This window comes from Cavia porcellus, unplaced genomic scaffold (genome assembly GCF_034190915.1).
Source record: "Cavia porcellus strain 051 isolate PalLab524CR breed Dunkin Hartley unplaced genomic scaffold, mCavPor4.1 scaffold_8, whole genome shotgun sequence".
NCBI lineage: Eukaryota > Metazoa > Chordata > Mammalia > Rodentia > Caviidae > Cavia > Cavia porcellus.
Window position 1 is genome coordinate 31,743,877 of NW_026947491.1, and position 25,958 is coordinate 31,769,834.

The 25,958-nt window shown below is 36.8% G+C and overlaps 1 protein-coding gene across 1 annotated transcript in view; it reads left to right on the forward strand.

Annotated features, from left to right (window-relative positions):
* The window catches only part of Lrrk2 (leucine rich repeat kinase 2), a 134,914-nt gene that overhangs the window by 102,986 nt on the left and 5,970 nt on the right, over positions 1 to 25,958 (forward strand). Inside the window, exons 40-48 of the mRNA XM_063254555.1 lie at positions 2,135 to 2,325; positions 7,080 to 7,240; positions 13,784 to 13,954; positions 15,462 to 15,562; positions 19,186 to 19,380; positions 20,061 to 20,254; positions 21,570 to 21,642; positions 22,629 to 22,813; positions 25,414 to 25,566. Of these exons, the coding sequence (XP_063110625.1) occupies positions 2,135 to 2,325; positions 7,080 to 7,240; positions 13,784 to 13,954; positions 15,462 to 15,562; positions 19,186 to 19,380; positions 20,061 to 20,254; positions 21,570 to 21,642; positions 22,629 to 22,813; positions 25,414 to 25,566 (1,424 nt within the window). The remainder of the gene's footprint in view (positions 1 to 2,134; positions 2,326 to 7,079; positions 7,241 to 13,783; positions 13,955 to 15,461; positions 15,563 to 19,185; positions 19,381 to 20,060; positions 20,255 to 21,569; positions 21,643 to 22,628; positions 22,814 to 25,413; positions 25,567 to 25,958) is intronic.

A 25,958-nucleotide genomic window follows, 5' to 3' on the forward strand; every position in this document is an offset into this window, starting at 1 on the left:
TTCTGCTGTCTTTTACCATAAATCAACTGTATTTCAAACTCTTCATCCTCTCTTTTCCCTTTGATTAATGAAAAATGTTCTTTGTGATTGGATCTAAGTAATCTTTGTAAACTTCAAAAAATATGTAGCTATAATATTTCATTATTCTGAATAATGAAAAATACAAAACATCCTGGGAAAAGTTTTTTTTTTTTATTCTGGGAAAATCTTGATTATCAGTCACACTATAGTTCTAGAAATAAAATGAAGCATTTTGCAAATTGAAGTAAGTCTGTGAACAAAATCTGGCACGATCCCTTTCAATCAATCCATAAGTAATTTTTATATAAATTGATTTTCTAGGGCTGGGAATTTAGCTCAGCGGCATAAGTGCCTGCCTTGCAACCAGGCAGTCGTGAGTTCAATCCCTGGCACTGATAAAAAAAATTGATTTTCTAGCTTTGTTATTAATCTTCAGTATCTTCAGTTTTATTAAATGTGTTTGAGTAACTCTGATGGATACCAAAACACTAAAAATGTGTACAAAGCTGATTGCAGGTTGATGAACCAGGAAAATGGTAGGAGAAGTAGAAAAAGAATCTGCATTATGTAGTTCATTTAGAAAAGAAAAAGTAAAAAGAATACCATGTTAGCATTCAGTCCAGTGTTTTTTAAGGTCAGTCTATCAGTGATTATGAACTGGCAAAGATCTATAACACTCTCTTGCTGCTTTTTTTCTGGAATCAGTAAGCAGCTTTCCCATTATAGGATGTTCGATTAAGCATCTGACTGCCTGTGGAAGTAAACAGAGCTAACCTTACTTGTTCTCATAAATTTTAACCAATGGAGCTAATCAGACATGGGAGGAATGGGTTTTATCTGCTAAGCAAATGTGCCTTCAGCCTGCAGCTTTGTTCTTGGGAAATCTCCACTCAGGGTTTTCAGCTTTCTTTTCTCAGCTTGTGCTGCTCTCCACACTTGTGTTTCCTGACACGAATGCTGTTGGCACTGATATTCTGCATCTTTGAAGCTGGCTGTCAGAGAAGCAGCAGTCATAGTTCGAAACATGAGTTGGTTTCATATCACATAAAGCTATACTTTTCAACTAAATTATGGTTTCAGAATAAAGTAGAATGTATAGAATAAAGTACATAGAGAATTCAAAAAAAGGAACCACCATTAAAAAAACTGTAGTTTCACACATAATGTGATCTAGAAGGATATATTTCTAGAAAATGAGAAATTTCAACTGAATTATGGTTTCACAGTCATGAGGAATATCCAAAGTGCCTGTGGACTGTAGCCCCATAGTATCCTTAGAGGAATCTACAGCCTCACGAGAGGAGTCTACTTTATGTTGAAGCAAAGGGTCTCCTTTAGGAGAGGGGACCACGGAGAGGCCTTCAAGGAAGGCCATATCCAAATAGCAAGGTGTCCCAGTCAAGGAAGAGTGAAAGGATTTCTAGCCAGAGAGGTCAGTAGAAGCAAAGATCCTGCAGCTGGGAGTTGCTAAGCAAGTGCAGGAAGTTGAACAAATGTTAGTATACTCAGGGCCATGAATGAAGAGGAAGAAGAAATAAGGTGGAGCCTGGAAGATGCCTCAGGCCAGGTAGAATAAGGTCACCAGGTATAGAAATACATAGGATTTCAGTCTAACACTAGTGCAAAGTCATTAGGGAGTGTCTGGATGAAAGCATGCTATACATTTTTGTAGAGTTAGGATTATCCCAAGAAATTTCTGAAGGTGTTAAACCACAGAGGACAGGTTTTATGCCAGGTGCCAGTTTCAGTTAGTTGAACTGCAGTGATTTTCAGAATCCTGAGCTGAGACACCTTCTGTGGCTAACAAAATTTGGTAGAGAAGATTGACATCACCTATTAGTGTGACTGCTTGTGTATCCTGTTCCTCTCTCAAATGTTCTGGTAAAAGCAGAGCAAAAAGAAAAATACAACTTAAAAATTTAATTCCAAGAATAGTTTCAAGACCAGGTGTTGATTATTGAAAATAGTGAACATAGTTTTAAAAACACAAAATAGAAATGGGAAGTTTGGGGTAATCTGTCATGCCATAGGAAGCTGCTCACTGGGGAAGGAGGCAGATACTTGGGCCAGAGCCCATGCTGTGATACCCCTGAATCACTTTGCATTTTTGCAGGAGCTGGTGGTGCTTTGCCACCTTCACCATCCCAGCTTAATATCTCTGCTGGCAGCTGGGATTCGTCCCCGGATGCTGGTGATGGAGCTGGCCCCTAAGGGTTCCCTGGATCGTTTGCTGCAGCAGGACAAAGCCAGCCTCACCCGGACCCTCCAGCACAGGATCGCGCTCCACGTGGCTGATGGTTTGAGGTGACTTGGTCATATTATTTTCTATTCAGGGCCTGAAACGTGTGACTTCTAGCCTACTTCCAGGCTCTGACAATAGCACTTTGCAATAGCTTTGCGACCCATTAGTATTTTCCAAGTAATCTTGATGACAACTATTGTTTCCTGGGTCCAATTTTGTAATTTCATAAAATAATAGCAGAAAGAGCATACAGTACTTCATAGCTGGAATTCTGTTCTGGATCTCATAGTCGTAGCTCTGTTCTGACCTGCCTCCTCTACAGAGATGTAAGTTAGACTTTGAGGCATCAAAGTATCAATTAGATAATTCTGATTGATAATTCTCATAAGCCCGGAGGAGAACCAAATCAAATTCAGTGGCTAGATTCAGTGTTGACCTTATGGGGAAATTTGATTCTGTTCTAGTCCAATTCAGTTTGTGACCAGAATTGTGAAAAGAATTCAACTTGTTAAACAAGGTAGCACTGTAATTGGAGATTTCTTCGTTGCAACAGTTTCCTGGTTTTACCTGTAAATCATCCTTCATTCATTTCTCTTCCATCTCATACCTAATATTTCTGCAAATCTTTTCAGCCCTGCAACTAAAATACATCTTTATGCAGCCTCTTCTCCCAAATCTCCTGCTCCCACCTGAGTCTAAGCCCCCATCACCACTCATTGCCCAACTTGTCCCTTTGCTTTAATTTTTATCCCAAGAAATTGGTTATCCTTGACACAACCGCTGGACTGATTTTTCCATCATGGAAATTAGCATAGGTCTTTTTCCTGTTGTTAACCCTCTCCTGGCTCACTTCCTGCCCACTGCACTTAGTAATTTGCTTCATTTGATTTTTTTCTTTTTGTTGTAGTTAGGTTTGTGCTCAGAGAGTGTCCCCGGTGACTGTGTGTCTCTCTGGCATCAGGACCCCTGCTCCTGCTGCTTGCACTTTATGTCTTCATTTTTGAAATATCTGTCCTTGCCCCAGTATCCTACATGCAACTGGCTCACCATGCTGTCTCCAACAGCTAGAACAGTGCAGCTTCAGAACACTGTTGGGGAGGCAGGGAGAGAGTGGGGGAGGAGGGAAGGAGGAAGAGTGTGCCCAGTGCCTGGTGTTTGCACCATGGATGCAGTGTTCCTTTGCTGCCTTCTCTTTGGGAAGGTGTGGTGAATATACCTTTCTACCGGTAACTGCAAATGTATAGGCAGTGGACAGCAAGGAAAATGAATTAGTCCCTCAGAAAACCAAGTGAGGAGCATGTAACTACATATCAGTGGTTTACATAGAACATAGTAAAGACGCTAAACAAATAGACTTTTGTGCCTGAAAGGATCCAGAAACTACTAAAGACCGTGTAGTGTTTTAAATGCAACCGAATGCAGGGATTTGGATTTGGGGTGAGATACCTGCTTTGAACACCAGGGGGAACCTTTTGTCAAGCAGCTCTCCACAAAATGCAGTTTAGGCTGCTGTGTTTCAGTCACTTTCCTTAAGGTAACTAACTTCTGGTATGAGTGTTTCCTAGTTCTTCCACATAATCCCTGAAGTACTCATTTATAAAATGAAGACTTGCTATTTTTATGCGTCTGTTTGACAAACCTTATCTTTAAGACAACTTATTTTAGTTCTCTGAAACCTTCCTTTAGGTAACAAACCAGCAGTTTCTGATGAAATAAATGAACTCTCAGCATATTTTTTTTAAATATGTTGCCTTATTTATTCTTAGCATAATATCAGGAGAGCTTTTGAGACTTATGCCACAAGAGGTTAGTAGGTTTCAGTAGCTATTATTTTGTTTTTACCAGCATTGTGTGTTTTTAAAGCTTAGCATTAAGATTTGTTAACCCAAATAAAATTTAACAGAGAACTATAACTGAAGAAGTAGAAAGTAACAATAAAACTACAGCTCTTTGGAACATCTTGGGTGAAGGAGCTGTTTAGAATGGCATACAAGAACTCCTGCACATTACATCTCCCCTCTTCTGTGATCTTGCTGTCTACTAATATGTCTGCAATTAGTCTGTTCCTTTCAGCTCATTCTCAATAGTTTAGTAGGATACTCACCTGCATCTTCCAAAATTTTCAAAACTGAGTTTTCCCCCTTGCTATATTTTTGTGCCTGGAACCTGTACTTTCTCTTGTGTTACCCACTCACCATGACAGGACTCCTGTAGTCACATCCACACCAAAGACCTCCTTCCCCCGTGTAAGCATCCATTTATCCATCAAGTCCTTGAGATTATTTTATATGATTGTAAAATAAGTTTATTTATTTATTTATTTTGCCATGGATGTTGCCTTGGTTCAATATCTCCAAGAACATTTCTTTTATAACAAAAACCTGATTATGCCTGACATTCCTGGTGCTCACCTTTGTGCTCAGAGTCCATCCAACTCTGTGGCATAGCACCTGTGCCCTTCATGTGTGCCACCAGCCTACCCACCTCTGCAGCCTCTCACTGTCCCCCTGCCTGCGCTCTGCATCCTTCCCGGGCTGCAGGGGTGAATTTCCATTGACGTTCATGTCTCTATCCTTACTTTTCCCATTCTTCTCTTTCCACACAGTTGTCCCCTGTGAGTTTACCCAAATAGCCCCTCTGCTGTGAAGCTCATCTCTATCAAGCAGGAACCTTTTTCATGTTTCTGGTCCTTGCTCCTTGCAGGATGTTGTGCTGGATGCTAAAAATGAAGCGTAGAGATGACTTGGCACTGGAGCTGGAAAACTTGGTCTAGAGGGAGAGTCTGTTTGCTCTCTTTGCTTCTGTGCTTTTTTTCCTTTATGCTTTGCCAGCATTGGTGCTTACACAGTCACTAGCTTTAGTTGGGCACCTTTCTGCTCTGCTCTGGGTGGTGGCCTCCTAAGGGCAGAGATGCAAAAATGGCTTTGTATCTCCTCATAACTGGCTCTCATAGATGCCTCATCCATGTTTGTTAAAAGAATGAATGCATTCTATTTTTGGAGTTATTTTATTCAGCACAAGATAAGATTGGACTTTAAATTATGAAGGCAGGTGTTTCTTAGAAATTCTGATGATAATCATGATTAAAGAATAGTTATTTAATATAGTTAAATATAGTCAATTTTGATAAAATATTTTATAATATTCATTGTTGCACAGGACATCATTTATGGCTGAATTACTGTTTGGAAGGCAGGGGTCTGTACTTACTACTATTTCTAAAGCTATTTTACTATTCTATTAAAAACTATTAAATTATATTTTTAAAGATTAAATTATATAGTTGAACATTTTAACCTAGATAATCTCTTTCCCACTGGTATTATTTCAAATTAAACTTAACTATTTTTTGGCACTTAGGAAGCATTCTGAAAGTCTGTGTTCTATAAATACAGAAAGAGGCATACATTATGAAGGATTCAGAAGTTATTTAATGATGTGTGACTTGGCTTTAACTTTTTCATTCTTAATCTCTAGCTTTTCTCTTCAACAAAGAAAGAATAGCTAATGGACATTCAGTAAGCCATTAGTAAATTTTCCTTTCAAGCTCATTACTTTTTGTTAAGGTCAATTTCATTAGCGCATTTATCTTATTTATCAGCCCAAACTATGCATACTGAAATGAATAGGCCCACTGTCAAATGGCCTACCTGCCTCCTGGAAGAGGGAGAACCTGTCGCATTAGTTGATGCAATTAAACGACACAGGCTGTCTAGATTGTCACTCAGTGAAAGGTTCAGGGCAGCACAGACTCTTTGCTCCTAATCCCTGCAACAATGATTGGAAGAAGGAATGGAGTAAACACTCTAACTATCATCTGAACCCAAACCAAAAGCCACAAGCAAACAAAGAATTGAAATTTACCTACATTAAATCCTGTGAAATGTTCTTTCAAGGTAGGTCATATGAAATAGGAGGAACAGAGAAGGCAGAGTTGAATTTTGTAGATGTCCAAGGAAAGGTGACAATAGTTGTTGGGTCTTTGTAAGCTCTCTGATGATGTTTCTAGAATGAATAAAACCTTGACATTAAAACTTCCTGGTGTTTTATATTAACTAGTTTTTAAGTCCTTTACTGAAATATCCAATTTTAGTTGCATAGATCAGTCTCTGAAAAAAAGATTTTCATATCCCTCAATACCGTCTTCCCCACACCAACATTTTATTCATTCTTTTGGCCCAAATGTTCTTCGTTCACCTTATTATAACAGGATAGAGTTTGCATTAAATTATACCTTCAAACAGAGTAAACAGAGAAATCTTACATTTTTATTTGTTACGTTTAAAAGTAGGAAATCTCCGCTGAAACATCTGGAAGCATTTTAGAAAAATAATAATGAAGATGAGTGATAGAATTTTAAAAGCTGACATAAAGTTCTGTACAGTTGTTTAAAAATCAAAGCTGTTAAATAAATGAGAGTTACAACAAAATCTTATTGCCTCTTACTTAACATTCATATTTTAAAAATAGTTGAGCTACTTATTTTACATTAAGAGAATTCAGAATTTCCTTTCTGTAATTGTTAAGGTGTATGAAAGAAAGTCCTCTGAAGCTGTTACCTTGCCTGAGATGGTTGTATTTTAAAATTTATATCATCGTCATGTTTGATCCATTTTTTAAAAAAAGCATAAACTTGCCTTGTAATGTTAGATGTATATGTTTTGATTTCCTTCTGTAATATCTCTAAAGTTTCAGTGGTCAAAGTGCAGAATTTTTGATGTTTTACATAATGGACATAACAAATTGGAGGAAATTATGACAAAATTATTATACTGTAATCACAGTTTAGTAAGAGTCCCTGTGCATTTTCTGACAGATACCTCCATTCGGCCATGATTATCTACCGAGACCTGAAGCCCCACAATGTGCTGCTTTTCACCCTGTATCCCAACGCTGCCATCATTGCCAAGATTGCCGACTACGGGATTGCTCAGTACTGCTGCAGGATGGGCATAAAGACGTCAGAGGGCACCCCAGGTAGGACAGGAGGGTTGCTTGATTCTCTGCAGGATGGATAGACAGTGTTCTTACTGTGGGTTCAGGAGAGTCAAAAAAAGTAAAAATAAAAATAAAAAACACTGTGGCTTATCACACTGTGAACAGGTCTGAATAGTGGTGATGTTACATTTACATTTTTATTGTCTTTTTTAGGACCAAAAACAAAAGCTTGATGTAATGTTCCAGGGCAAAACTGTGTCAAAAGGACAGAATATTTGATGTCAAGTTATATTTTAAAAGGTGGATTTTAATAATCTTCCAATATTCCAGAGCAATGGTGGTGAATCTATGGTGCATGTGTTGCAGTGGGCTGTTTGTACCATTGAGTGCTCTAAAAGGTTCCCCATCACTCCTCTAGAGGTATTAAAAGTAACACCAAGCTTTCATATAGGTACTATCAGCTATTAACTAAAAATGGAGCTAACCAAATTTAGGTAAGCAAATTCTTTTTCTGCCGGATATGGTGGCACATGCCAGTAATCCCAGAACTTGGGAGGCTGAGGCAAGAGGATTGTTGTGAGTTTGAGATCAGTTTGGGCCACAAAGTAAGTTCAAGGCCACCTAAACTGCATAGTAAGAGCCTGTCTCAAAAAAAAAAAAAAAAAAAAAAAAAAGTGATTCTTTTTCACAACTCTGAACTCAAAAAACTCTGAAAACCTAGAGATTTTTAATAACTAAACTCTCCTGATACTATGATCTTTATTTCTTATACTCACTTGTAAGGTGTGACGTTTCACTACAAAAACCTAAACATGAGGGTCATCCCTGACCCTGTGGAGGGTTGATGTAATGTAGATTATTTGCATTGTTATTCCTAAAATAAAAGGTATTTATTCCCCAACATCTCTGATTCCAGGCATTTTACATAAAAGCTTTGATCTGGGTTTGTCCTGGTTGCAAAGTTCTTGACAGAAACACATTTTTTTTTCTTATTTTAGATCAATCTGAGAACTTAGGGCTTTTTATGCACTGCATTTCAGTTTTCTTTCTTTGCATTTTGTACAGTGTTAATAGTTCTATGCTTAAAGATGGTGTGTTCCTCTTTGCAGCCCTGTGTAGGGAGATAAGTCTTGGTACTAAGGAAAGTGAAACATGCTCACACTGGAGACCATTATTACATCTATGGTCCAACATCATTTTTTTGTTTTTTAATGTTTTCTGTACTGACCTCAATCCTTTTGTGTGTGTGTGTTCTAATAATCCTATTACTACTAATATTAATTACACCCAGTAAAACCTCATTTTTGGTGTCATCATACAGCTTTGTGGTTTCATAGCCCTGCATCCAGCATGTGCTTCACACCTCTCTCTCTCTCTGCTCTGTGGGACAACCCCCCCCCCCGCCCGCCCCCATCATCCCAAGCTTGCTTCTCAGCTTCCTTCTGCTTCTACTCCCAGGCTTCTCAGAATCTCAGTTTCTGATTCATGAGCAGACTCACAAGGCCAGTAATCTGTATAAACTTATCTTTTAGTTTGAGCAGGGAATAGAAAATTGTGGGGGTTGACATCCATTTTGGAAAGGATAGCTCTGCTTTTAGTCAACCAGTATACTGAGTCATTTGTAAATAAGATTGTAGGTGTCTTGATGGCAACTGGGATTGCAGCTAATGCCTAGAATAGAAGTAAATGAGCTAGCGGATATCTCACTTGGCAAAGAGGTTCTAGTTTGCTCCTCCATTCCCCAATTTATGTGCCAATATAAGCAATAGCTGAGTTCCCTAGATTCCAATGCCTGATTTCATTTTTGTTCCAAATATATTCTTCCTTTGCATGGTTGTTGTGGTAGTTAGAGATTATACAGAGAACAATTAGAATCGGGACATGGAATTTATAATATTATTTTTATAAAGGTCACCAGGAGTTAACATAAGAAAATGCAGGAAATCCATGTGCAACACCAAAGACATAGAATATTTAGTTAAGGGCCTAAATCCCACAGCAATGTCCCACATGAGTCCAGGTAAAAACCTAGAGCTCATGACCGTGCCTCCCATGAGTTCACCTGCAGGTCCAGAGCTCACAAGGATTCATGCCAGTCTCTTTTATGGATCTGTGCCGGGAAGACCCAAAGGTCAGGGGTGGAAGCCAGAAAGTCCATGCCAGCAGGGTGAAGGAGCTGTGCTGGTGGGTTGAGGGTTCTACACTGGAGCTGAGAAGTCATACTCACAACAAAGACCAGGGCTGTCTTGAAAGGCATCACAGCCATCCGGAGTGACATGGAGGCCCTGAGCTCCTCCTCCGACAAGCGCAGTCGGGTACATGCCAGGAAGCCAGTGTGACGAGTTCATCCTGGAGACCAAGCCACACATGTCTTCCTCTCCAGAGCCAGGAAGCAATGCTCGATGTGAGGACCAAAGCTTCTCCAGGAGAGCCAACAGCTCAAACAGCAACTTGTGGGAGAACCCACATGCCTCCATGGAATGACGCATTAACACCTCAATGCCTCAACACCTTCCTTCTTCTCCACCTATTTATCCTGGCAACTTTCCTCAGGTGGAGAATCTTCACTCAATGCCATGCTGATGTAATCCAGCTGGCATTAAGTTGACCACCAGTTCTTAATCGATAGCAGTTGTATTTTGGAAACATTCTCATAAGCACATCAGAGTAAATATGTTAGCTGACCGTCTCTGTAGGTTGGTAAATAATAATAAAAGTAACTATCATTTCTTGAATACTTGCTGTGTGCCTTACATTAGAGACACAATGTCTTATCTCTGTTGTCAGATCTGAAAGCTTGCTAGTATTTCCTCAGTTGTAAAATGAGAACGTTTAGACTTAGTAATATTGTATCACACAGTGAGTGGCTGATATAACTCACTCCAAACAAAAACTGATTCCAGAAGTATTTAACTTTAAATCCAACAGTCTCTTTCCTAGATCACCCGCAACTCTAACATGTACTTGAAGGGACTTAAATACTCAGTCATAGTTATTAAAAAGCAAAACAAAAGAACAGAACCATTAATGATCAGTAGAGTAGCAAATATTGTCAACTGCACGTTTGGAAAAACAACTGTCGAGGGTGAAATTCTGGAGGCTTATTTACTCCTCCACCCAGGAAAAGTGGATGCAGCATGGTGACATTGTCTCTGTAGATCTGCTCTTATTTTCATGGGATTCTCAGGTGGCTGGACTGCTCTTGCAGTTCCTTTCATGTCCATTCATTAGGGCAGTGGAGCTCATGGGGACTGCTGAGGTGCTTCTGGATTTGAGCTCTGCTGCTCACCTCAGTGGTCTAAGCCAGCTAGCATCCAGCTCAGTTCAACTGGATTCACACTTACTGCCTTTTGTTTTGACATTTGACTTCCTCATGTTGGTTGAAACCGGTATAAAATTCTATAACCATCTGATTCTTCATATGAAGCCAGATACTAGCCCTATATCACTTATGATGTCCAGTTTTGACTTTTGGCAACAATCATAGAAAAAATCATGACACAAATACTCGGGGCCTGATCTGTCTTTCTGCCCACTTTTTGCTTAGGTTCTTTAATATTACCAATTATATTACCAAACTTCTCTTTGTTATTACTATTGTTATTTGTAGAGCACATCTACTTATCTCTGTCCTAAACTCTGCCTCAAATTAAAATAACAATACCTGTGCCATTACTACCATCACCCGATGCCCACCAAAGCAATTCTAAGAAGATACTGCAGTTCTTCTCATACAATGTGCCTTCTCTATATCTTTTGCTGTTAGTGGATCTTCATGTTAAGGTTATATCTGTTAACATAAAAATTTTTTGAGAGATCAAAGACCGTATATTTGTTCAATTTTTTTGTTTCTTTGTTTTGTTTTATATTAATCTGTACTGCAGTGCCTTCGCCCTGACTGCATATAAGAATTATGGTATCTCAGAGAAGACATGAGTAGGTACACACATTTTTGTTTCTTGAACAATGTTCCCAGCATGTGTTTAGTTAGGCTTCTGAATGTATTGACCATCTCACTTCAACTTTATGACCCCTGGATATCAGTCTTATTACCATTGTTAGCCTACAGATGAGGAAGTGAAAGCTTAGGGATGTGTGCAGGGCAGTATAGCGTGGAAGCAGCCTAAGAGCAGCCTCTGGCCCAGACCACGACATCACAAGATCCAAAGGCAGGAACACCTCATCGAAAGGGACCACACTGTGGTATGAGTCCAGGTATATGAAGGGTAAATATGGGATGGCTGAGCCCAACTTTAAACATCTTGTAGAGTTTGAAGTTTAATTCCACATGGATTTCCCATTGAGAGTGACAGATAATTCTGCATCCTGTGACAGTATTGTTGACAGAGGTAAATGCTGACTGATGGCTTCAAATCTGTCAATATCCACATGCTGGTTGTCAGGTGAACAAATGTTATTCCTGTTGGATATACACTTATCACCTGACAGAGATTGTGCAACATACTCTATTCATAATTCACTGGCGTTAAAGTAGAAATAAAATGCGTTTCTGGGTATCATGTGAAGTATACTCAGAATTAATAAATTCCCTCATTTTCTTGATCTGTGGGTCTTTATTTGCTCTTTATGTTTGTTAAAATTTAGGCTTTTCTGAAAAATGATTGCTAGACAAAGTTTTTAGACGAGTTATATTTTTTGAATACTTTAACATGGTAATTGTTACAATAATTCTGCGAAGAAAAATTATGCTTTATATATTCATTTATTCATGCATTTGGCAATACTTTATTAAACATTTACCAAGTACCAAACTAATTGTACCATTTAATAGCTTTGAGGTGTTCATCAGTAAATTGTTAATGTAATCAAGAACATGAGAAATTCCTTGTATGAATTTATAAAAGCATTTCAAAATGTATTATAATTTAGATACTTTCTGAATGTATAAATAATATTATGTATGTTCCCATACTGGGAATCATGTCAGTGGAGATAGTTACTTTGAAAGAGAAAGGTAAATAAGGTTAAAAACATTTCCATATTGAAACAAATGTTTCTTTCCATATTCATAAATATATTAGTGTTCTCTAAATCATAGTGAAAAAAATTCCACCCTTTTGAGCAACTCTACTCTGTGAGTTATAGCCTGGAGAAATAAAGTCTGTTGCAAAGGATATGTGCATTGAATGAGAATTTAGAAACTAGACTAAGTGACTCTTCAAGTCTCTTACTATTCTCTGATTCTGTAATTACAGATTCTAATGAATTATCAAGGAAAGAAAAAGGCTGAATGTTTTCATAGTGCGTAAATAGAACCTGATATATAATAGATACGTAATTAATGTGTTGAATGAGTAATAAATAATTGGATAAGATTTAAATCAACTTCCAAAATCCTTAAGTTCTAAGAAGATAAGCATAAAGAACTAGTTAATTTGTGGGTAGCTCGTTATTTTTAAGTACTCTTGACTTTATCATTAATTATATTGGCAGTCCTAAAAAGACAAACATGACATTTCTAAAAGTCATTTGCACAGTGAAAAGTCTATTGTGCCTACTACAATGACTTTTGTGCAAATGAATGTTGAAGAAGGTTCCTTGTAAAAAACTTAAAAATACAAAAAGAAAAGAAAAATGATATGTAGAAATAATCATTATTACATTTGGATGTATTTATTTCTACTCTTTAATTCCTATATACATATATACATCTCCATCTGCTTTTTATTTTGAAAACATTAAGCCTATAGAACTTGAAGGAGTAGTATAATGTACTGATTTTAAACTATTGCCTGTCCTCTTTCTTCTCTATGTATGTGAATAAGAATCTTTGAATCTTTGCCAGCAAGTGATATTATTGCTAAGCATATGGTATGACTTTCCTAAGAATAAGTTAATCACAATAGCAAATTAGTTAATCACAACACTAAAATCAGTTACGAAAATTAATTCAGTTGAATTTTCCCTCACATTTTAGATAAATTTATCAACCCAAAATTGTATCTTATAACTTCTTTCCATTTACATTATAGCATGTCATCCTAAAAATGAGCCTCAAAAAGAGCATTTTTATTTGTTTTAGTTTGATTTTTGTTATTATTTTTTCACTGGGTAGATTGGAGTGGAAATTATAAGGCATTGAATTTTCATTCAGGTTAAAGTAACTTGGTGTGAAGTCCAGGTGGCTTCCCCTTTATCATCCTTCTTTTTTAAAATCACTACAGTGACAGTCATTAATATTAGGATCATGAAAAATGAAACAGATTTTTTCTCTTAGGCTTCATTTCTTTAATTATAACTCCCTACTCAATAATTTATTCTTGAATGTTTATCCGTTTTATCCTTCAAAGTAATTGTATTGAAGGTTGGATATCTTATAATAGGATCATAAGATTTTATAATAAAGATTGAGGGAGATTAGTATCCTGCAGGATTGACCTTAGGGTTTGTGTCCTGGGATGAGGCTATAAGCGGATCTCATCGGATGTCTCCTAGAGGGCTCAGAAGTCCTCTGAGAACCCGAGGCCCTGACTCTCTTTGGTGTGTAGCCATGGATCGGCTTCCTGGCAGGTATGGCTCCTGGTGTTGGGCATACTGATTGCTATATCTGCTTACTTTCAGGGTTCCGTGCTCCTGAAGTTGCCAGAGGAAATGTCATTTATAACCAACAAGCTGACGTTTATTCATTTGGTTTACTACTCTATGACATTTTGACAACCGGAGGTAGAATACTAGAGGGTTTGAAGTTTCCAAATGAGTTTGATGAATTAGCAATACAAGGAAAATTGCCTGGTAAGTTCTATTTTGTGTATAAATACCTTTTCCTTAATGCCAACAGTTTCATTTCCGAGTAATTGTATATTAGGTTCATTTCATCACTGATAATTTTTGTTTAGTGTACAGATATTCTTAAATACTGTGATATATTAATCACATAAATAAATCACATGAAAAACAAGGCAGTTTTTAGCTTTGAAAAAAAATCTCAAGTTAATATTTGTGAATTTGGGGGCCAGGAATGTAGCTCAGCAGCAAAAGCACCTGCCTGGCAAGCACGAGGTCCTGAGTTTGACCCCAGTACCAAAAACAAACAAACAAAAAACCAAAAACACAAACCAAGGGGCCATGAAATAATAATGCAAAGAAAAACAATATAAAATTGCTACGCATCAATATTTGTGAATTTGGTATTATATTTATGAGAACACACAGGAAAGAAAAAGTGCTATTAGAACCCCAGATTTGTTAACTTTTCGTTCTCATGAAGAGTTACCATGTTCCCACTAGGCAGGAACATTTTCATTTTTTTGGAGCAAAATAATTTATATACAAGGATGAAAGCCTGAATGACTTATAATAATAATTCCTAATAATAAATATTAATAGCAGATAAATGATTACTTAATGAGATCAAACCTTTAAATGGCTGCCTTCTGCTTTCAGGAAATTCTAGGAATTTGTCATTTATTCCTTGATCATTAGTTTAGTTTCCACTACAAAGTGTCCGTTTTATTTATTTAGATTTCTTGCATTTCTCCTTTCCCTTTCACTTAAGAAATACTTTTGAGGACACACAATGGACTAAGTACAGAGAATGCAGCATTAACTACTCCTGTTGGGGAACATCGAATGATCCTGGCAAAAGGAAATAAATTATTCTTTGAATAAGTTGTAGAAACCATCAAGGTCATCTTCGTTATTTTGTTAGTCAGCTTCTTAGTAGAAACATGTAGGTCTGTATTCTGCACTGGGATATAACTCAGCAGCACAGTGCCTGCCTGGCAAGGACAAGGTTGTGAGTTCATTCCCCCATACCAAACAAACGAACAAACAACAAAAACCCAATAGAAGTATTCTGCACTGACCTGAAGAATGCCATTCCTCTTAGAAATAACCCATGTGCACAAACCTTTTCTGGGTAGATTTGAAGAGAAAGTGCATGCTTCTTATTGGCATTAAAATAAAAAAGAATTTCAATAGAAGTCTAATTATTATATGAGCAGGAATGTTTTCAGTGTCCCTTTTAAATGCAACTATGGAATGGAAATCTCTTATATTTTTATTCAGTTGGTGTCTGTGTCTCTTTTTTATACCATAGAAAAATTAAGACCTTTATTGCACTTTCTACTAGAGATCAGGGTAACAAAATTAGTTTTAATTTTGTCATAGGTAAATTTACAATAAATACAGGAATATGTAGATCAGTGTTTTCCTTTGTAACTTCTGGACTTCTCATATACACTGAGAGGAAATAAATAACTTTGTTCCTGTACTAGTATGATATTTTTCAATCTTCTAGATCCAGTGAAAGAATATGGTTGTGCCCCATGGCCTATGGTTGAGAAGTTAATTAGAAAGTGTTTGAAAGAAAATCCTCAGGAAAGGCCTACTTCTGCCCAGGTATTCTTAAATTCAAAATTTGTTAATATTCTATGCAAATATGCTATACATATGTATATCTGTATAAGATTCTCTAATATATTTAGTGAAATGCATGAATAAATACACACACAGTTAAAAATAGTTATAAGGCAAAAGCAGGATAATTTCCTCAATCCTGGAACACACAAAAAAATATTGACAATACTTTGGAAACATCCATATGTCTTTTTCTCATTGCTGTTCTGTATGTATTTTCTCCTCTGTGGAATGCTTATTTATTATTTTGCCCATTTTATGAACAGTTTATTTGCCTAAAATCACACAAGCAAAGTCTTTACTTATACTAATCCTTTGGTTTTTGTGTATGTTGGTTTTTGCGTATGTTGAATATTTTTCTAAGTTTGTGTGATATGTCTTTTTTATTTCTACTGGGGCATTTGTAAAAAACAGAATTTAAAAATTTTAATATTATAAACTAAGCAATTCATTCTTTTTATATTATTATTTTTCAAGTTCCATTTTAAAGAATACTCTTCCCTCAGGCCACAAAGATATTTACCTATAATTCAATAATTATGAAGTTTTAGTTGGGGATGGTGGCACATGCCGGTTATCCCAGAACTCTGAGAAACTGAGGCAGGAAGATTGCAAGTTTGAACACAGCCTGGGCAACTTTTTTACCTAGTAAGACCTTATCTTAAAAGAAAAAATGGATGAGCATGTAGCTCACTATGAAAGAAAGAAATGAAAAGAAAAAGAAAAGAAAGGAAAAAGAGAAAGAAACTTAGTTTCATTTTTGACATTTAAATTCTTAATTTATCCAGAATTGATATTTTAATTTGGGTCCAATTTCCACCTGGCAAACTGTGGAGGACCTCCAGGACGGCTGTCCTTGAAAGAAGATAATTTAGCTTCATTTTGGCTAAACCTGGCCCTGTTTCTGTGTATTGATCTGTACAGAACTGGTTGGGATATTTCTTTATCCCCTCAATTGGCTTTAAGCAATGCATATAGGCTCAGCTGAGGTGCTGATACATAGTCTTTAAAGCAATTGGATGGGTCAGTGATTCCCTGCATATAGCTTCCAACTAGTATGTGTGAGCTAGGCCAAATGATTTCTGAGGCTTGAGAAACAATTTATGACGTCTGGGCATGAAGATTACACATCAAAACTGAAGCATGGACCCTAAAACATATGATACTCCCTCAAAGTGTGTTATGCAGATTATTCTTGCTGCATCTCTCTAGCTCTGTCTGCACATTGCAGAGGTGCTGTCTCATCTCCTGTGTAGCCCAGCTCATACCATTCGTGCACTTTCTGCCGTCCTCACAGCCACTCATTCCTAAAGCCACTCCGCTCTTCATGAATGAATAAAACCCAGGTTTGGCCATGGGTCAAAGCCTTTGTTCCAGTTAGCCATCATTGTAACTGGGCTTGGACCACCTTGGCTCCCCACAACTACAAATATGCCTTAGTGTCTTTATTCTTCCATGGAATATTGCACTAGAATGGTAGACTGGAATTAATTTACTCAAATTCCAATAACTTCTCCCTGGGATTACAAGTGTAAACTCCACTGGAGTGTGATGAGGTCTGGAAAGGGTTTCCTATAGCAAACCAATTTTTCTAGCTTTCTTTATTAAAATTTCTTTCTTTTTAAAATCTCTATTGATATGCCATGTCTACTTTGTAATTGCTTTAAGATACACTAATAATTTCATACATACATTCTCTTTGTTGATTAACTTACTGTTCCTCCTACTTTAGCTTTATAAGAATCTTCTCTCCAATTACTTTTCTTGCCCAGGAAGGTTTTAACTATTACTAGCTGTAGTTCTGTGTAAAACTTAAAATTTCTGTGTTCAAGTCTTATAAATCGTATTGTGCTTTGGATTAGATTTTTGTTAAGTCTGTAAACAATTTGGGGAGATAAAATCTTTATAGTACTGAGTTTCCTATTCTAGTGTGTTATCTCTCCATTTGCGTAGGTCTTCTCAGTGTCTTTCAATAAAAGTTGGAAGCCTACATGTACATTTTCTGTATCATTTGTTGAATTTCTCCTATAAATGTTGTTGAACTCAATTCCTGACTTGAATTTTGTTTTTGATGTTGTTTGTTTTAACCACCCAGCTGATGGGAATATGATCTACAAATATTTTTGAGAGCAAGTTTAGAAATAGTAGTTTCTCAAGGTCCCTTTGCACTCCCCTACCTCCCTGCATAGCCCCACAGGTGCTTTCCTCACAGGTCAGTGAGGGTGGGAGAGCAGTGTCGATAGTTAGTGGTTTTGCTCATATGAGTAAAGCAGATCCAGCTTTACTAAGACTCTCTACCTTGCATACCTCCTAAACCATAACTTTTCTCCCATGGACCCCTCAAGCAAAATCCAAAACTACTACATTTTGGCACAATAGACAAATGTCTTAGATACAAATCTAGCTTTTGGTTTGAACTAAAACCCTCTGGTTTGTCTCTCACTATAATTAGTCCGGTAAATTTTTATGGCGTCACATTTTTAATGTTTTATATATATTAAATAATTTATTAGTAGTTTACATTATTTTAGCTGACATTTGCTAAGCCATACTTTTGCCATACTATTGGAAACAGAATTTTCACAATGTTTTAAACAGACACAAATTTTTAGAGACCAAAAAATTGTTTTTTAATGATCTCTTCATTTTGTGGCATAATTCATTGAAAAAATTTTGTTCAATTTAAATTTCTTAATCAAAAAGAGCTCAGTACAACTACAGTGATTTTACCACGTGGTAGGTAGTTATTTTGGCTACTTGGCTTACTTGATTTTTAGTCTAGGTTACCATCACTGTTAGTGATATTATATTTATTTTTTCTTTATCACAGTAAAACATTCCATAACAAATGTTTTATCTTCCCCTTCTTTCATTTTTATTATAGTTTATCTGTATTTTAAAGAACATTGTCCATAACAACCTTGAGGCTTTAAGTATATAGGAATATCAAAAGGCTTAGACATACCTATTTTCTCTTTCAATGCAGTTATACAGTGGGTAAGCTGGGTAACACATCCTCTTAATTAGGTGAGGCAGCATGAATATAAGGAGCTTCTTCATGGCCTCACAAGTGACGGGCTGGAAGCTGTCACGGATGTCATTGAGTGTCCTGATCCTTACTTCTGTTTCCTTACAGTGGTTCATGTTGTCTCCTGTGCTTGAAGGCAAATCACAGAAACAGAATCTCCAAATAATATCTAAATGTTTTAACCAAAGATTCAAATTTCCATTTCCTTCAATTGGTAGAAGTTCTACCCTTGGTGGCACAAGTGTTTTTCTCTCACTCAGGGTGGCTCTGCAGTACAGAACTGAGTGAAGAATAAGTCCTGTCTGCTAAAATTCTGTTCAGTTGACACTAAAGATTTTACTCTCAAAAAACACACATAGGAAAGAATACATAGAGTGCACAATTAAAAATATGTACTTGTTTTTAAATGTGACTTTGTCTATAGTTTGTATCGTTGATCTTGATAATCTGAATGGGTTACCATTTATTGAATAAAGTTAGGTTTTACTTGCTGTAGCGAAAGCATTTAATTATATATTTGACCTTTCAAGAGGAAATATAAAACTTGACAAGTGTTTTTATTTTTAAACTTTCTCAGGTCTTTGACTTCTTGAACTCAGCTGAGTTAATTTGTCTTACGAGACATATTTTGATACCTGAAAACATTATTGCTGAATGCATGGTTTCTATGAATTCTAATAGCAAGAATGCAAATATTTGGCTTGGCTGTGGGCACAATGACAAAGGGCAGCTCTCCTGCCTTGACCTAAACACCGAAGGACACACTTTGGAGGTAAATACGAGTACACTTGCAACTAAAACTCTTGTAGAATGTTCACTTCGCCATAAACTAAAATTTATACCAGTTAAAAATTATTTGAGAAGAAATTAAGTATGAGTCAATGTAGAAGTATTATTACCAGGTATGAATGAAATATACAGTGGATGTTTAAGTTTAAGAGATTATTACAGTACAAGATACATTGCCATTAATCCTGTTCAGAATATTCAGCCTCACTTCCAACTCACTGATACCATTGTTCTCACCACTTTCTGAAACAGTTCTGGAAGTTCTATTTCGTGAGTATCTTTACCAGGTGTGAAAAAGAAAAGGGTGCTGGGGATTTAGCTCAGCGGCATAAGCGCCTGCCTTGTAAGCAGGCAGTCGTGAGTTCAATCCCTGGTACCAATAAAAAGGAAAAAAGACAAAAAAAAAAAAAAAAAAAAAAAAAAAAAAGAAAAAGGTGGATGCTGCTCCTATATGACAGCCAGCGGAAACGAACGCAGGCCTGTTGAAACATTATAGTGTGCTCCCATTTGTTGTTGAAACTGACTAGGATGGCATTGTTTTTAAAAGTAAATGTGCTAGAGTAAAAGGAGTTAAGTATGTTGGTAACAGAATATTTTCATTCTGTCGGAAGTTCTGGGAACACCAGCCAAGTCTGCTGGAGTGTACTTTCTTCTTTTTAACAGGAGGTGACTGACAGTAGAATACTGTGCTTAGCCTTGGTGCACCTTCCTGCCGAGAAGGAGAGCTGGATTGTGTCTGGGACACAGTCTGGTGCTCTCCTGGTTATCAACACTGATGACAGGACAAAGAGACACACTCTGCAGAAGATGACAGATTCTATTACTTGCTTGTATTGCAATTCTTTCCCCAAGCAAAGGTAAGTTTGTGTATTTAGTTGAGGGAAATTATGTACTTTGTAGGTGACTTGTGTGCAAAATTGTTACTGTGTCCAAAAAGGTGGCTCAGTCTGCTTTCACTGGTTTGCACACATTAAGGGGAATCAGGAGAGGCTGCAATTAAATTTGCTATTTTTCTGTATACAGATTTAAACAGAGGCAGTCATAAAATAAATCAGTCATTTTTTCAGGCTTTTGGCTCAACTGTGGCTCTATTTATGCTTCTCCTCTTGTCCATGTGGATTGATAGAACCTCTTCAAAGTTGAATTTTCATCCATTCTTTGAGTACATGTAGACATCATCAGCCTATTATGTTCTGGCCTTACACCTATCAGTTATTTAACCATCAAATTGTAGAAGGATATAATAAATTAATAGGTTGTTAATAGGTAAAAATGACTTAGTCCTTATCGTGTATCTAAGTGGCAGAATTTCAAGTGTGAATCATAAGTTGGTTGCTGTGATATTAGTGGCAGGATTATTTTAGGAGTCATTTAGGTGATACCCTATATTCTCTGGTTGAAGTGAGTAGTAGAAGAAAACTACCAGAAAAACATGAAGCCCAGCATTTTGCTACCTGAGATATAAATTTCACTGTTAACTTTGCAGTCAAAATTATGTGCATATTGTTAAAGAAAAGTATCATTGGATAGAGTTAAACAAGGAAGATTGTTCAAGGTGTGCCAGTTGGGGGGAAAAACTAGACCCGACTCCTGTAAAACAAAAGCAGAAAAGTTTTAAGCACAGAGATGAGCTACAGCTGTGGAAAAGTTTTGTCGGGTAATATGGGTAGTGGTGAGTGCTAATGTGATTAGGCCACCTGTCAGAGCTAATTGTCCCTTGTTGCTTGTGGCCCTCTACTCTCCCACAGAGAGGGAAATGTTAGGGGCAGAGCTCTCTTGAGGAATACTTTTCAAAGAAGTGACTCATAGGTCTTTGGGGGAGGACTTTCCTGTGTTGTAAAACTGGCAAGAGACTGGGAAAAGATTTACATCTCAAAGGAACAGCAAAAGAATTTTTAACTGAGGGGTTGGGGATTTATCTTAGTGGCATAAGTGCTTGCCTTGGAAACACAAGGTTGTAAGTTTGATCCCTGGTTCTGAAGGGGGAAAAAAAAGCTAAGAATTTCTAACTGCAAGTTTTCTAATGTAAATGCTCTTATAAAAGGAAGGTCAGGTGTCTGTAGTCTGAAGGAACTTTTCTAAGTTTAATTAAGCTGGTGAAAAATTTAAAGTTGTTTTAGCCAATATAAATGTTCTATTTTTTGGTAATAATTTTGACAATTTTCCTTTTAGCAAGCAAAATAATTTTCTTTTGGTCGGAACTGCTGATGGCAACTTAGCGATTTTTGAAGATAAAACTGTTAAGGTAAATATCGACTGCAATGTACATCAAATTTATTTTATTTTATCAATTAATTATTTTTTGAGACAAGGTCTTGCTATGTATTTTAGGCTGGCATTGAACTCACTGTGTAGTCCAGGCTGGCCTCAAACTCAGAGTGATCCTCCAGCCACACTCAGCCTCCCAAGTGCTGGGCTTATAGGCATGCACTACCATGTCCAGGTAGTTTTGCAAATAATAGATTCTCTTAAAACACTTGCCGATTGTATACTTTATATGAGTACAATGAGGATAACATGATAAACGAGATGTGATTTAGTGTTGGGAATGAAAATGATTTAATTTGCATGAGTGTAGCAGTAATTCCTTACAAATATATTGTGGAAAAATAAGGATATTTAAATTGTAAATGTAGCCTTACAATTTAATCTAGCTAGGGTCTTAGCTTAGTAGAGCTATGCTTAGTGTATGCAAGGCTATGCATTCAATTTCAGTGTTACACACAACACACAGACACACATGAGAGAGAGAGAGAGAGAGAGAGAGAGAGAGAGAGAGACAGACAGACAGACAGACAGAGACAGAGAGAGAGGTCTGGCTTGCTGTTAAAATTTTGTTTAGCACTAATTTAACTTTCTGTTCTTTGAATTCTCATTTAGCTATTAAAGCATTTATTACTTCATCTACTTGTTTGTGGTTCATCTTTTCATTCAACTTTCTTACCCATTCATTCATACTTCTTGATATTGAATAAAGAGAGACACAAATGTGTGGCCCCTTAATTATTTCTTATACAATTTTTGCATGAAGTCAAGAAATTTGTTATAAAGATAATGTTTCGACTACCAGTTTAATTGAATCCTGTTACAGAAACTTTGGAAAGTGAATCTAAATTTTTACTTTATTATCTCTAATCATTTGCAATGGAAAGTAGTTTTATAAAGCAAAAATTGTATAGTATTTCATTCCACAAATACTCAATTACTAAATGTTTTCTCTGTATGGCAAAGTGTGAAGGAGCCACACCTTTGAAGACGCTGAACATCGGGGATGTCAGCACACCACTGATGTGTCTGAGTGAATCCATGAATTCAAGTGAAAGGAGCATTATGTGGGGCGGATGCGGCACAAAGATTTTCTCATTTTCTAATGACCTCACGATTCAGAAACTCATTGAGACAAGGACAAATCAACTGTAAGTGATTTTCTGTCTGTACAATTAGTTTACCATTTATTTGTGTTTATAGCTATATCAATAATACCATTATTTCATAATGAAGAACATGTAAAATGCATGCTTTATTTTTCTACTACAAAATTGAGCATTAATTATAGAAAATGTAGGGTTTAGATACACTATGATATATTGTGAATCCTTGCGGATAAGGATTTTAAATTTTTGTCTTGTTCATAGATTTTTTTTTTTTACTAATGTGGAAAATAGATGTTCACAGTCTCATTCTATCACTTTCAGTTTTAACTCAACCATGCGAGTCTGAGAACCTTTAAAAAGATGGGTCTCCAGTTGTTTTATTTCATTGAACATTTTATGGGTCCTGAGTATGAATCAACAAAATTCCATAGAAGATTTGGAGTAGAGACACATTCCTAGAAGTTATCTATAAATACTGTGTTCCTCAGATCATGAGTTCATTTTCTCCACCATTCTGGTCACAAATGGACCTGAATAAGGACTGATCAAATTTCCCCACTGAGTCAACATTGACCCTAACGACTGAATTTGATTTGGCTTTCATCTATCTAGGTTTGCAACCAGAATCATGAGAAGATTAGAATCAAGTCCATGAACTGAAATACCACTGTGTTAGGCTTTCAAAGGTGTTCATCTCCCTGAGGAGATCATACAACAGCATAATAAGCACTTGGAAATATTTGCTCTCTTCTAAAATATGTCTGCTGTTGCCTCGGTCTCTTCCGCATTGGCAGATGTGTCACCAATCAGGTGGCTTCATTGTCTTGCCTGTATTTATCACGGTGACCAAGAGGTGTACTGAGGAGTCAAAGCTGACTGGTGTTGGGGCCAGAAGATGCTATAAGTCATATTTTGAGTTCCAGGTCTGCAATATGGTCATGTGACTTTAAGCAAATTATTTAGCATTTGTAAACCTTTCTTTCTATAATTATAAACATTGAGGTTTACCATATTCTCTAAATTTATTAAGAATCAAGGTAACACATAAATATTTTATAAATTCTAAACCCTATGTCAAACTTTTGCTAATTGCAACTGTCTTGTATTAAATACAGCAAACAGTCAGAAACTATTTACTGTAGTGGTTCTCCACAACACATCATATGTTCATCTTCCTTAGCAGAATAGAAAGAAAATGGAGAACAAAAAAAATCTTCCTAGCCTGGAGTATAATTATGATTATTAGGTCCCTTTGAGATTTTATGACTTAATTGCAATTTTCTCTATTTGTACTTTTTTGTGGTTGCTCGTTCATCCTGTTCATTCTTTGTCTAGTCATCCTCTATCCACCCACTTAACCAGCTGCCTGACACATGACAGGTCCTTACCTGTGACGGCTGTTTATGGGACTGTGGGCATATTGAAAAGGCACAGTACTTGTCATTAAGATGTTACAGTTACAGTGTAATGTGAAGGATTGTCTTAGTTACTTTATGCTCGTTGCTGAGACAAAATACCTGATGCCCAAGCTGGGAAAGGAAAGGTTTATTTCTTACAGTTTTTGGAGGTTTCAGTCCACACTCAGTTGGCTCCCAGGCAGGCGGGCGTGGCTGGGCTGCCTTTCATGGCGGCTGCAAACAGCAAAACAGCAAGCCAGAACCAGCAAAGAGAAAGATACACCTTCCTCCTGCCATTACATCACATCCTGGCTCCACCCCTATGTGGGTGGAGCACTGACACCATCAATCCAAGCACTAGGCAATGAACCAATCACAAATACACAATGCAAACTCATGAGGCCTGGGGGACACAGACATAAACCATGACAAGGATATACTGACAAATAAAAGTTACGTTAGTAAGGACTATGAGATTATGGCCACACGAGTGGGGGAAAATATTTGGTCGATTTAGGTAGATCAGGCAAGAATTCTAGAAGAGTGGACATTTAGGTCAAGCCTCAGAGGCTAAGGTGGAACTTGTCATCCAGGTGGGGGCCCCTACTCACCTATCAGTAAAGTGGGTGCAGTGCCACGTGACTTAGATTAGAAGAGAAATATTTTTAAATTGTCATTTTCCTTTATTTTCAAAGGGTGGAGAGGACAGTTTAACTTTCTTTTTGTGTTTTGGTGATGTAGATTATTTTTCCTAGTAATTTGATTGGTTTATTATTATTTCCTAATAATTTGATTGATTTATTATGTCATTTTAACATTTGAAGACACTTCCACTAAAATTGATTTGAGTGTTTTATAACTGTAGATGTAAATTGCTAGCCCTTAGTTTTCCAAATGTTCATCACATGGGTTTTATTGCAATCTTGAGAAGTTACCCATGTTAAGATTAGATATAATATTCCTTTTAGAAGTTAAATACAGTGTGAAATTCTATAAAGACCCAGATAGAACTAAAATTAAAACTAAAAATTTATTTCTTTTATTTTTTTAATTAAGGGAAACTCATACAAAGCAGCCCAAAGTAAGTAAAGTTGCAAAGTAAATTGTATATCTAATTCAGAATGTTGAAAGTAAAAAAAGAAATGAGTGTATATAATATTTTTCTAAATAGTTCATGCCTCAAGAGCTAATGTAAAGCTGCATTGCAGGTCTTTTGTGGTGTTCTGATTTTTTTCTCTCTCCTAGGTTTTCTTACTCAGCTTTCAGCGATTCCAACATCATAGCAGTGGCAGTCGATGCAGCTCTCTATATTGCTAAGAAAAACAGTCCTGTTGTGGAAGTGTGGGACAAGAAGACTGAAAAACTCTGTGAACTAATAGACTGTGTGCATTTATTAAAGTAAATCCACTGTTTGTTTTTCACCTATAACAGCTGTTTCTACAGTTCAGGTTTCACAGAGGGAGAAATGATGACTTGTTTTGCTTCCTTTCTGTCTCTAAATAGAAACTTAGAGAATAATAATGCAGAAACAAAAGTGTTAATGCTTGTCAATATCCTTTTTTAGTATCCAGCATATTTCATTTGGGGAAAATAAAAAAATAAGAAAACAATATAGATGGTTTCTTTGTGGTAGTACAAAGAATATTCATCAGTGAAAAAATAGTCATTGGGGCCAGGCGTATAACTCAGTGGCACGGTGCCTGCCTGGCAAGCATGAGGTTGTGAGTTCAATTCCCAGTACAAATAAATAAATGAAGTCCTTAATAGAAGCAACCATATGGCTTCATTGC